Raw genomic sequence first — 13,387 nt, 5'->3', positions numbered from 1 at the left:
ACGTTGCATTACGTTACGTTACGTTACGTTACATTACGTTACATTACGTTACGTTACATTGTGCCGATGCTGTGTCGTGTCACACGAATACAAATGACTGGCTGGATGGGTTTAGCACAAGGGACCTGCTCGGATGACACAACAATAACAACGACAGGGGTGGATGACACAACAATAACAACGACAGGGGTGGATGACACAACAATAACAACGACAGGGGTGGATGACACAACAATAACAACGGTAGGGGTGGATGAGACAATAAGGGGTGGATCAGACAATAATAACAACGACAGGGGTGGATCAGACAATAATAACAACGACAGGGGTGGATCAGACAACAATAACAACGACAGGGGTGGATCAGACAATAATAACAACGACAGGGGTGGATCAGACAATGCTAACAACGACAGGGGTGGATGAGACAATAACAACGACAGGGGTGGATCAGACAATAATAACAACGACAGGGGTGGATCAGACAATAATAACAACGACAGGGGTGGATCAGACAATAATAACAACGACAGGGGTGGATGAGACAATAATGAAAACAGCATTGCGCGTGTGCACGTGTGTGTGTGTGTGTGTGTGTGTGTGTGTGTGTGTGTGTGTGTGTGTGTGTGTGTGTGTGTGTGTGTGTGTGTGTGTGTGTGTGTGCCTTTTACACATATATATCTGGATATATTTGTTGGGTCGTCTTAACTTGTGTGCGTGTGGTAGAGTGGGGTGGCGGAAAGAGAGAGAGAGAGAGAGAGAGAGAGAGAGAGAGAGAGAGAGAGAGAGAGAGAGAGAGAGAGAGAGAGAGAGAGAGAGAGAGAGAGAGAGAGAGAGAGAGAGAGAGAGAGAGGGAGTGAAGGAGGCAGGTGGAAGGGGGCATTCGCGCTTTTTCACTCTATCGACAGCTAATGTGTTTTTTTTTAATTGGAATTATTCATCTTTTCTTTATGTTGTGCCTGATGACATCATTCATCTATTCATAGCGAGCGTGTCATTGCACAAAATAACTCCCATGCAGATTTATAAAGCTGTGTGTGTGTGTGTGTGTGTGTGTGTGTGTGTGTGTGTGTGTGTGTGTGTGTGTGTGTGTGTGTGTGTGTTACTGATTGGTTGATAGATTGATTGGTTGGTTGGTTGGTTGATTAGTTGATGGATTGAGTGATTGATTGACTGACAGAATTATTGTTTGGTGTGTTGGTTGGTTGATTGACTGATTGATTGATTGACTGACTGACTGACTGACTGATTGGCTGGTTGGTTGGTTGGTGAGTGAAGTGGTGGACTGTGTGCAGGCACGCCGTGCAAGGTGTGTGTGACGGGTGTGAGCGAGCGGTGGCACTACGTCTTCATCATCAGCATGACGCTCTGCTTCTTCCTCCTGCCCCTCCTCCTCCTCCTCTGCCTCTACTGCCGCATCATCCGGGCACTCAGATCATCAGGATCCGCGCTCCGCATTGGCCAGGTCAGTGGGTCATTGGCCCTGGTGGTTGGCCCTGGTGGTTGGCCCTGGTCTGTTGGCCCTGGTGGTTGGCCCTGGTGGTTGGCCATGGTCTGTTGGCCCTGGTGGTTGGCCCTGATGGTTGGCCGCGATTCGTCCCCGTCCTTGTCGCCTTTGTTGTTATTGTTATCGTCATCACTCACATGCTACAATTTCTGCACATCATCATCATCATCACCATCATCATCATCTCCATAATTACCAACCACCATCATCATCAAAAATCATCATCATCATCATCATCATCATCATCATCATCATCATCATCATCATCACCATAGTTACCAACCACGTAGAGTGATGGCCTGGTGGTAAGGCGTCCACCTAGGAAGCCAGAGAATCTGAGCGGACTGGTTCCAATCCCACAGTCGCCAGTATTTTCTCCCCCTCCACTATACCTTGAGTGGTGGTCTGGACGCTAGTCATTTGGACGAGACGATAAACCGAGGTCTCGTGTGCAGCATGCACTTAGCCCTGTTAAAGAACCAGCGGCAACAAAAGGGTTGTCTCTGGCAAAATTATGTAAAAAAAATCCACTTTTATAAGAAAACAAATGACACTGAGGGCAGAAAAAAACAACAACAAATGGGTGGCACTATCAGTGTAGCGACGTGCTCTCCCTTGGGAGAGCAGCCCGAATTTCACACAGATAAATCTGTTGTAATAAAAAGTAGTGCAATACAATGCAATACAATACAATACAATACAATGTTCATCATCATCTTCATCATCATCAACCACATCATCGTCGTCATCATCATCATCATCATCATGACCATCATCTTCATCATCGTAATCATGATCATCGTCATCGTCATCATCATCCTCATTAACGATTTGACGATGCCTTGATCACCATCCATAGTGAATTGTTGTTGTTTATTTCCGCACGTGGTTGGTAGCTTCTTTGTTTTCCTTGTATTTATTTATTTATTTATTTGCTTATTTATCTGTGCGAGGGGTGGGTGGGAAGGGGCCGTAAAGTAATGGCGGCGGGTGGGAGTGGGGGCCGTGGTTGCTCTCTCTCTCTCTCTCTCTCTCTCTCTCTCTCTCTCTCTCTCAGACGAACGAACACCTGTCGAAACGGGATGACAGGCAGCGGTCGTTTTAACGGTCAGTTCTATTCAGTCCAACCTTGTCCCTGAAGGGACAGTGGTGTCAGGTGTGACATGCTGTTGCGCTTTTTTTTCTAATATTCCTAAAAGACTTTTGCCTGGTAAATAAATAAGATAACTTGCTTGGCAGGTCTGTATTCTTGATATCTGCAGGCACACAGATTCTGTTGAGACTTAGTAATTTCATGAAAACTTGCAATGACTCACAGGACATTTTCGTGCAGATGAAGGAATGTTAACCCTTATTTGATACCAACGGTATAATACATCTGGCTGTGTTCTTGATTGTCTTATTTTCTGAAATTCTTCTGAAAGCCACCAAAGAGGTAAAAACAATCACTTTTTTTAATGTAGATTACAACCCCCCCACCCACCCACCCCACCCCCACCCCCGCACCCCCTCCAGGTGAGGTCAGACACAGACACAGACAGAAACACAGACAGACAGGCACACACACACACACACACACACACACACACACACACACACACACACACACACACACACACACCAGTTAGACACTGATTCATCCAGTGTTCCCCCTGATTGGGCATGGTCTGTAGGGTTTGGGAAAGGCACTTCACTGCAGTGTTCCCCCTGTTTGGGAAAGGCACTTCACTGCAGTGTTCCCCTGTTTGGGAAAGGCACTTCACTGCAGTGTTCCCCTGTTTGGGAAAGGCACTTCACTGCAGTGTTCCCCTGTTTGGGAAAGGCACTTCACTCCACTGTTTCCCCTGTTTGGGCATGGTCTGTAGGGTTTGGGCATGGTGCTGTAGGGTTTGGGCATGGTGCTGTAGGGTTTGGGAAAGGCACTTCACTCCAGTGTCCCCCTGTTTGGGCATGGTGCTGTAGGGTTTGGGCATGGTGCTGTAGGGTTTGGGCATGGTCTGTAGGGTTTGGGCATGGTCTGTAGGGTTTGGGAAAGGCACTTCACTGCAGCCAGGTGTGAATGGCCACAGGACCTGAGTGCGGGGAAGGTAAGAACAGCGGAAGGAAGGAGAGCACCGGGTCCCGCCTTCCTGTACCCACCCCGAGACACAGGATAGGAATTCACCGGCCCACTTGCCATGACAGGACCTTTAACCTTTGACCTTGACCCCCAGGTGCGGGACGTGACGGTGCTGAGCAGTCACCGGTCCCGGAAGCAGGTGATCAAGATGCTGATGGGCATCGTGCTGCTCTTCTTCGTCTCCCTGCTGCCCGTGCGCTGCGTCGTCCTCTGGCAGGTCAGCTGGCCTCACACAGCCTCACACACACACAGCCTCACACACAGCTTCACACAGACAGCCTCATACACACAGCCTCACACACACAGCCTCACACACAGCTTCACACAGACAGCCTCATACACACAGCCTCACACACACAGCCTCACACACAGCTTCACACTGACAGCCTCACACAGACAGCCTCATACACAGCTTCACACACACAGCCTCACACAGACAGCCTCACACACAGCCTCACACACACAGCCTCACACACAGCCCCACACAGACAGCCTCACACACACAGCCTCACACACACAGCCTCACACACACACAGCCTCACACACAGCCTCACACAGACAGCCCCACACACAGCCTCTCACACACACAGAGCTTCACACAGACAGCCTCACACACAGCCTCTCACACACACAGCCTCACACAGACAGCCTCACACACACAGAGCTTCACACAGACAGCCTCACACAGACAGCCTCACACACACAGAGCTTCACACAGACAGCCTCACACGCACAGCCTCTCACACACACAGAGCTTCACACACACAGCCTCACACACACAGCCTCACACACAGCCTTACACAGACAGCCTCACACACAGCTTCACACACACAACACACACACACACACACACACACACACACACACACACACACACCGACTCACAAAGCCTCAAACAGACAGCCTCACACACACAGCATCACTCTGCACCGGAGGCTGGAGTTTGTTTTCCAACCTCTTTTTTTTTTAATTTTCGTTTTTTTAATGTGTCCTTTATCTCCCTGTTTCTTTCCATGTTCGTGTTTTTTTGTTTTTTTGTTTTTTTGTTTGTTAATTGTTGTTGTTGTTTTACAGTCTTCCATTGCATGAAACATACAACATAGCAAGCGTCAATATCAGCCAAAATTGTAAGTTTTCCTAGAGATGGACAATTCTCCATTCCACTGGGGATGTTCTTTAAAGATTTCCTCGGGTCCCTTCCCCCACGCTGAGAGGAACGAGACTTGGCACAGCTATAAATCGTTCTCTTATGGGTGCTACCAAGGGTAACACACTTCTCCCATCGCTTTATGCAGCTGCTACCTTGCCTGTAGAAGTCTGCAGGTTGAACCTGACCTCGGAAATAATCGTGGCATCGTCTGGGAAGTGGGAGGTAGACTAAAAGAATCTTGGTAAAAGTCGACTTACGTGGGATAAAAGAGGCAACGTATCGAGCCACAAGCTCTTCTTCAGGCAAATGAAATGAGTGAGTGACAGACAGAAAGATACAGACAGAGAGGGAGAGAGAAAAGTTCAGGAAAGGAAAGTGATGATGAGAAGTCACAGGAAAGGACACAAAAAACAAAGCAGGGTGAGTAGAACTGTCAGTGTGAATGGATGAGGGAAAGAAAGGGTTCTGAAAGGGAAGGGTGAGGGAAGGTGGGCAGGGGGTGAGAGGGCAGGAGTGGGGGAAGGGGGTGGAAGAGACTGTTAGTGTTAGGGACATATGAACAAGAAAGTAAAATAATAAGTGGTGAAAATTTATATATATATATATATATATATATATATATATATATATATATATATATATATATATATATATATATATATATATATAAACATAGATATATAAACACAAACATATATAATTGAAAAAACAAAACAAAACAAAAAACAACTAGCGAGTGTGTCGTCTGGGAAGTGCTTGCCTTCAAAATGACTTGACGGTTGGAGAGAGGTGGAAGGTGGGGCGAGGGCGTCAGGGAAAGGGGGTGAGGAAGGAAGTTTTAGCCGCAGGACCGTGCTTCCGTGTGGGCAACAGGTGAGTTGTGAACCGGGACGTTGTTTTGCAGGAGGTGGACACTGGTCAGCCTGCCACCCTCTCTGTTTGACCACACCTCACTCCACCACAGCACCTGTGAAAGGGAAAGTGTCATGAGTTCAGATTGTCAAATTACCATGTGAACTATGGAGATAATAATGTATTACGATACATGTGCTCTTTCAGCCCCTTACAGTAACCAGAAGTAAATCAGGGGAAATGCTTACTGAACATCACTCGTATATACTCCATGAGTGTTTGTTAATGTCTGCTCTTGTGTTTGTGGTTCCTAGGTACTGTCTTTGCTCTCTCTCTCTCTCTCTCTCTCTCTCTCTCTCTCTCTCTCTCTCTCTCTCTGTATGTGTGTGTGTGTGTGTGTGACAGAGAGAGAGAGAGGGAGTGTGTGTGTGTGTGTGTCTGTGTGTCTGTGTGTGTGTGTGTGTGTGTGTGTGTGTGTGTGTGTGTGTGTGTGCATGTGGACGTTGTGTGTGTGTGTGTGTGTGGGTGCAGTATGTGTGTGTGTGGGGGTGGTGGGGGGGGGGGGGGGGAGGCAGTGACGCCTGCTTGAGGAAGTGAAAGGTGAAAAGAACAACTGGAAGTGAGAAGTGCTGGCAGGTGCTGGCCCCTCCAGGGCAGATCAAGGCGCTGGGTCCAGAGACGTACTACAACGTCATGTGGGCAGGCCGCCTGCTGATGTACACCAACTCGGCCGGCAACCCCATCATCTACTCGCTCATCTCCTCCAACTTCAAGCAGGCCTTCTGGAGGCTGCTCACGGGGGCCCGCCACGCCCCGAGCCACCTGACGGCCCGCGAATCGGAGTCCTCCCGGAGAGGGTCTGTGTCCAGGTACACCTGTCATCACTGGCTGTGGGGGCAGGGGGTGAGGGGTATTGTGGGGGGTGGGGGTGGTGAGCGGGTGGGGGGGACTCTATCTGTCCTCTCGGAGAGAGTCTGTGTCCAGGTACACCTGTCATCACTGGCTGTGGGGGCAGGGGGTGAGGGGTATTGTGGGGGTGGGGGTGGTGAGCGGGTGGGGGGGGACTCTATCTGTCCTCTCGGAGAGAGTCTGTGTCCAGGTACACCTGTCATCACTGGCTGTGGGGGCAGGGGGTGAGGGGTATTGTGGGGGGTGGGGGTTGTGAGCGGGTGGGGGGGGGACTCTATCTGTCCTCTCGGAGAGAGTCTGTGTCCAGGTACACCTGTCATCACTGGCTGTGGGGGCAGGGGGTGAGGGGTATTGTGGGGGTGGGGGTGGTGAGCGGGTGGGGGGGGACTCTATCTGTCCTCTCGGAGAGAGTCTGTGTCCAGGTACACCTGTCATCACTGGCTGTGGGGGCAGGGGGTGAGGGGTATTGTGGGGGGTGGGGGTTGTGAGCGGGTGGGGGGGGACTCTATCTGTCCTCTCGGAGAGAGTCTGTGTCCAGGTACACCTGTCATTACTGGCTGTGGGGGCAGGGGGTGAGGGGTATTGTGGGGGTGGGGGGTGGTGAGCGGGTGGGGGGGACTCTATCTGTCCTCTCGGAGAGAGTCTGTGTCCAGGTACACCTGTCATCACTGGCTGTGGGGGCAGGGGGTGAGGGGTATTGTGGGGGTGGGGGTGGTGAGCGGGTGGGGGGGGACTCTATCTGTCCTCTCGGAGAGAGTCTGTGTCCAGGTACACCTGTCATCACTGGCTGTGGGGGCAGGGGGTGAGGGGTATTGTGGGGGTGGGGGTGGTGAGCGGGTGGGGGGGGACTCTATCTGTCCTCTCGGAGAGAGTCTGTGTCCAGGTACACCTGTCATCACTGGCTGTGGGGGCAGGGGGTGAGGGGTATTGTGGGGGGTGGGGGTTGTGAGCGGGTGGGGGGGGACTCTATCTGTCCTCTCGGAGAGAGTCTGTGTCCAGGTACACCTGTCATTACTGGCTGTGGGGGCAGGGGGTGAGGGGTATTGTGGGGGTGGGGGGTGGTGAGCGGGTGGGGGGGGACTCTATCTGTCCTCTCGGAGAGAGTCTGTGTCCAGGTACACCTGTCATCACTGGCTGTGGGGGCAGGGGGTGAGGGGTATTGTGGGGGTGGGGGGTGGTGAGCGGGTGGGGGGGGACTCTATCTGTCCTCTCGGAGAGAGTCTGTGTCGAGGTACACCTGTCATTACTGGCTGTGGGGGCAGGGGGTGAGGGGTATTGTGGGGGTGGGGGGTGGTGAGCGGGTGGGGGGGGACTCTATCTGTCCTCCCGGAGAGGGTCTGTGTCCAGGTACACCTGTCATCACTGGCTGTGGGGGCAGGGGGTGAGGGGTATTGTGGGGGTGGGGGGTGGTGAGCGGGTGGGGGGGACTCTATCTGTCCTCTCGGAGAGGGTCTGTGTCCAGGTACACCTGTCATCACTGGCTGTGGGGGCAGGGGGTGAGGGGTATTGTGGGGGTGGGGGGTGGTGAGCGGGTGGGGGGGCGGGGACTCTGTCCTCCCGTAGAGAGTCTGTGTCCAGGTACACCTGTCATCACTGGCTGTGTGGGGAGGGAGGTGGGTGAGGGGTATTGTGGGAGAATGGGAGACATGGTGTGCAGGCACACTCATTTGAGGAAGGTTTATAATGCTCTGTCTCTCTGTCTGTTTCTCTGTTTGTCTCTCTCCCTTGTGTCTGTCTCTCTCTCCCTGTGTCTCTCTCTGTCTCTCCCTGTGTCTCTGTCTCTCTCTCCCTCTCTGTTTTGATCTTTTGCCTTCTGCGAATGTTTCACTGTATGACATTTGATGTATTTGCATATTTTGATTAATAATATCATTTCATTTCTTTAACTTTTCAACACAGACATCGGTCAAGCTCTTAACGGCCTGGCCAGGGACTTTGAGCTTTTGCGAAGGTTCAGCACTCGCTTTTTTGTTTTTTTGTTGTTTGTTTTTTGTTTGTGCGGTTTTTTTTGTTTGTTTTTTTTTATCACGCACTTGCTCTTCTTTTGTCAAAAAGCAGATGTGGTGTAGCGTATATGGATGAGTAGTCAGTGTTGTTGACAGCCCCTTGTCAGTGGATGTGGACAGTGTGCAGGTGGTCAGTGTTGACAGTGGATGTGGTCTGTGTGCAGGTGGTCAGTGTTGACAGTGGATGTGGTCTGTGTGCAGGTGGTCAGTGTTGACAGTGGATGTGGTCTGTGTGCAGGTGGTCAGTGTTGACAGTGGATGTGGTCTGTGTGCAGGTGGTCAGTGTTGACAGTGGATGTGGTCTGTGTGCAGGTGGTCAGTGTTGACAGTGGATGTGGTCTGTGTGCAGGTGGTCAGTGTTGACAGTGGATGTGGACAGTGTGCAGGTGGTCAGTGTTGACAGTGGATGTGGTCTGTGTGCAGGTGGTCAGTGTTGACAGTGGATGTTGTCTGTGTGCAGGTGGTCAGTGTTGATGACAGCCCCTTGACAGTGGATGTGGACAGTGTGCAGGTGGTCAGTGTTGACAGTGGATGTGGTCTGTGTGCAGGTGGTCAGTGTTGACAGTGGATTTGGACAGAGTGCAGGTGGTCAGTGTTGACAGTGGATGTTGTCTGTGTGCCGGTGGTCAGTGTTGACAGTGGATGTGGACAGAGTGCAGGTGGTCAGTGTTGACAGTGGATGTGGTCTGTGTGCAGGTGGTCAGTGTTGACAGTGGATGTTGTCTGTGTGCAGGTGGTTAGTGTTGACAGTGGATGTGGACAGAGTGCAGGTGGTCAGTGTTGACAGTGGATGTTGTCTGTGTGCAGGTGGTCAGTGTTGACAGTGGATGTTGTCTGTGTGCAGGTGGTCAGTGTTGACAGTGGATGTGGACAGAGTGCAGGTGGTCAGTTCTGACAGTGGATGTTGTCTGTGTGCAGGTGGTCAGTGTTGACAGTGGATGTGGACAGAGTGCAGGTGGTCAGTGTTGACAGTGGATGTGGTCTGTGTGCAGGTGGTCAGTGTTGACAGTGGATGTGGTCTGTGTGCAGGTGGTCAGTGTTGACAGTGGATGTGGTCTGTGTGCAGGTGGTCAGTGTTGACAGTGGATGTGGTCTGTGTGCAGGTGGTCAGTGTTGACAGTGGATGTGGTCTGTGTGCAGGTGGTCAGTGTTGACAGTGGATGTGGACAGTGTGCAGGTGGTCAGTGTTGACAGTGGATGTGGACAGTGTGCAGGTGGTCAGTGTTGACAGTGGATGTGGACAGTGTGCAGGTGGTCAGTGTTGACAGCCCCTTGACAGTGGATGTGGACAGTGTGCAGGTGGTCAGTGTTGACAGTGGATGTGGACAGTGTGCAGGTGGTCAGTGTTGACAGCCCCTTGACAGTGGATGTGGTCTGTGTGCAGGTGGTCAGTGTTGACAGTGGATGTGGACAGTGTGCAGGTGGTCAGTGTTGACAGCCCCTTGACAGTGGATGTGGTCTGTGTGCAGGTGGTCAGTGTTGACAGTGGATGTGGTCTGTGTGCAGGTGGTCAGTGTTGACAGTGGATGTGGTCTGTGTGCAGGTGGTCAGTGTTGACAGTGGATGTGGACAGTGTGCAGGTGGTCAGTGTTGACAGCCCCTTGACAGTGGATGTGGTCTGTGTGCAGGTGGTCAGTGTTGACAGTGGATGTGGTCTGTGTGCAGGTGGTCAGTGTTGACAGTGGATGTGGTCTGTGTGCAGGTGGTCAGTGTTGACAGTGGATGTGGTCTGTGTGCAGGTGGTCAGTGTTGACAGTGGATGTGGTCTGTGTGCAGGTGGTCAGTGTTGACAGTGGATGTGGACTGTGTGCAAGTGGTCAGTGTTGACAGTGGATGTGGACTGTGTGCAGGTGGTCAGTGTTGACAGTGGATGTGGACAGTGTGCAGGTGGTCAGTGTTGACAGTGGATGTGGTCTGTGTGCAAGTGGTCAGTGTTGACAGTGGATGTGGACTGTGTGCAGGTGGTCAGTGTTGACAGTGGATGTGGACAGTGTGCAGGTGGTCAGTGTTGACAGTGGATGTGGTCTGTGTGCAAGTGGTCAGTGTTGACAGTGGATGTGGTCTGTGTGCAGGTGGTCAGTGTTGACAGTGGATGTGGTCTGTGTGCAGGTGGTCAGTGTTGACAGTGGATGTGGTCTGTGTGCAGGTGGTCAGTGTTGACAGTGGATGTGGTCTGTGTGCAGGTGGTCAGTGTTGACAGTGGATGTGGACTGTGTGCAAGTGGTCAGTGTTGACAGTGGATGTGGACTGTGTGCAGGTGGTCAGTGTTGACAGTGGATGTGGACAGTGTGCAGGTGGTCAGTGTTGACAGTGGATGTGGTCTGTGTGCAAGTGGTCAGTGTTGACAGTGGATGTGGACTGTGTGCAGGTGGTCAGTGTTGACAGTGGATGTGGACAGTGTGCAGGTGGTCAGTGTTGACAGTGGATGTGGTCTGTGTGCAAGTGGTCAGTGTTGACAGTGGATGTGGTCTGTGTGCAGGTGGTCAGTGTTGACAGTGGATGTGGTCTGTGTGCAGGTGGTCAGTGTTGACAGTGGATGTGGTCTGTGTGCAGGTGGTCAGTGTTGACAGTGGATGTGGACAGTGTGCAGGTGGTCAGTGTTGACAGTGGATGTGGTCTGTGTGCAGGTGGTCAGTGTTGACAGCCCCTTGACAGTGGATGTGGACAGAGTGCAGGTGGTCAGTGTTGACAGTGGATGTGGTCTGTGTGCAGGTGGTCAGTGTTGATGACAGCCCCTTGACAGTGGATGTGGACAGTGTGCAGGTGGTCAGTGTTGACAGTGGATGTGGTCTGTGTGCAGGTGGTCAGTGTTGACAGTGGATTTGGACAGAGTGCAGGTCGTCAGTGTTGACAGTGGATGTTGTCTGTGTGCCGGTGGTCAGTGTTGACAGTGGATGTGGACAGAGTGCAGGTGGTCAGTGTTGACAGTGGATGTGGTCTGTGTGCAGGTGGTCAGTGTTGACAGTGGATGTTGTCTGTGTGCAGGTGGTTAGTGTTGACAGTGGATGTGGACAGAGTGCAGGTGGTCAGTGTTGACAGTGGATGTTGTCTGTGTGCAGGTGGTCAGTGTTGACAGTGGATGTTGTCTGTGTGCAGGTGGTCAGTGTTGACAGTGGATGTGGACAGAGTGCAGGTGGTCAGTTCTGACAGTGGATGTTGTCTGTGTGCAGGTGGTCAGTGTTGACAGTGGATGTGGACAGAGTGCAGGTGGTCAGTGTTGACAGTGGATGTGGACAGTGTGCAGGTGGTCAGTGTTGACAGTGGATGTGGTCTGTGTGCCGGTGGTCAGTGTTGACAGTGGATGTGGTCTGTGTGCAGGTGGTCAGTGTCGGGGGTGCACCGCGGTTTGATGTCTCACCACCCGGGCTCCAGCCTTCGCTTGGTGTCGCTGGACAGCCCCTCGGTGAACGGTCACCAGCACCAGCAGGGAAGCCGGGTGGGCAGTCCTCGGGCCGGACAGCCCTCCACGTCAGTCGTCACCACGTGCGCCTCGTCTCCGTCAGACAGTGCAGCGTCGTCTCCCCTGGTGAAGAAAGGCGTCGTGCTCTCCATGCCCTTCAAGAGTCGTTCCTGCACCACCATCCTGTGAGGCTGCCATGCTGTCTGCTTGCTGCATGGTCCGCTGTGTGGAGGAGGAGCTAGTTTTTACACACACACACACACACACACACACACACACACACACACACATCACGTACTTATTTTGTTTCAGAATTTGGTTTGCTCCTAAGGCAAGCCCAGCGCCCTAGGTGTATGCGTAGATTTGTTTTTGTTTTTATTTGGCAGATGTGCTGTCAAGTATTTTGCTCAGTCCGCATGCTTTGACACTTATTTGAAAGTGAACCTGAACTTAAACTGACCCATCCTTCAAACTGAAGCTGAACTGAAACTAACCCATCCTTCAAACTGAAGCTGAACTGAAACAGACACATCCTTCAAACTGAAGCTGAACTGAAACAGACTCATCCTTCAAACTGAACCTGAACTGAAACTAACCCATCCTTCAAACTGAACCTGAACTGAAACAGACACATCCTTCAAACTGAACCTGAACTGAAACAGACTCATCCTTCAAACTGAACCTGAACTGAAACTGACCCATCCTTCAAACTGAACCTGAACTGAAACTGACCCATCCTTCAAACTGAAGCTGTGCACTTAAAACAGCCTGATGATGTCGCTGTGACCTGCTGGACCGCGGAGTGAGAGATGATGACGACCATGGTGGGTGCAGATGACGACGATGGTGGGTGCAGATGACGAGATGAGAATGCATGGGACCGACGATTCTTTACTTTTTTGTGTGTGGTGTGGTGTAAACGACGTTTTATACAGACCTGGGGTAGGTTTTCATGGCGTGACCAGTGCTTTGCGTTTATAAATAGATTAGGCATCTGTTCCATTAGTACTTTTGTTGAAGCAGATGTGGTGTGGTTTTCATGGATAATTCTGCACGTTTAGACATCCTCCAAGCTGAAACTTGGGGTTGGACTGTACAGTTGAGTAATCATTTACTCTCGGCCAAAATCACCACGTAACTGACTCTAGTGGGGACAGAATCACCACGTAACTGACTCTAGTGGGGACAGAATCACCATGTAACTGACTCTAGTGGGGACAGAATCACCACGTAACTGACTCTAGTGGGGACAGAATCACCATGTAACTGACTATAGTGGGGACAGAAGCACCATGTAACTGACTATAGTGGGGACAGAATCACCATGTAACTGACTCTAGTGGGGACAGAAGCACCACGTAACTGACTATAGTGGGGACAGAATCACCACGTAACTGACTATAGTGGGGACAGAATCACCATGTAACTGACTCTAGTGGGGACA

The 13,387-nt window shown here is 51.4% G+C and overlaps 1 protein-coding gene across 2 annotated transcripts in view; it reads left to right on the top strand.

Annotated features, from left to right (window-relative positions):
• Nucleotides 1-13,144, top strand: part of LOC143279574 (growth hormone secretagogue receptor type 1-like) — a 130,627-nt gene extending 117,483 nt beyond the window's left edge. Inside the window, exons 3-6 of one of the 2 annotated variants that reach the window (XM_076583654.1) lie at nucleotides 1,296-1,465; nucleotides 3,721-3,843; nucleotides 6,265-6,485; nucleotides 11,862-13,144. In XM_076583654.1, the coding sequence (XP_076439769.1) occupies nucleotides 1,296-1,465; nucleotides 3,721-3,843; nucleotides 6,265-6,485; nucleotides 11,862-12,132 (785 nt within the window). In that variant the 3' untranslated portion in view covers nucleotides 12,133-13,144. Of the gene's footprint in view, nucleotides 1-1,295; nucleotides 1,466-3,720; nucleotides 3,844-6,264; nucleotides 6,498-11,861 lie in introns of both variants that reach the window. The other variant, XM_076583653.1, reaches the window with a different exon arrangement.
• Nucleotides 13,145-13,387: the final 243 nt, after the last annotated feature.

Source organism: Babylonia areolata, chromosome 2 (genome assembly GCF_041734735.1).
Source record: "Babylonia areolata isolate BAREFJ2019XMU chromosome 2, ASM4173473v1, whole genome shotgun sequence".
Lineage (NCBI taxonomy): Eukaryota > Metazoa > Mollusca > Gastropoda > Neogastropoda > Buccinidae > Babylonia > Babylonia areolata.
Note: the sequence above shows the minus strand (reverse complement) of the source record. Positions and strands in the feature narration are given on the sequence as shown.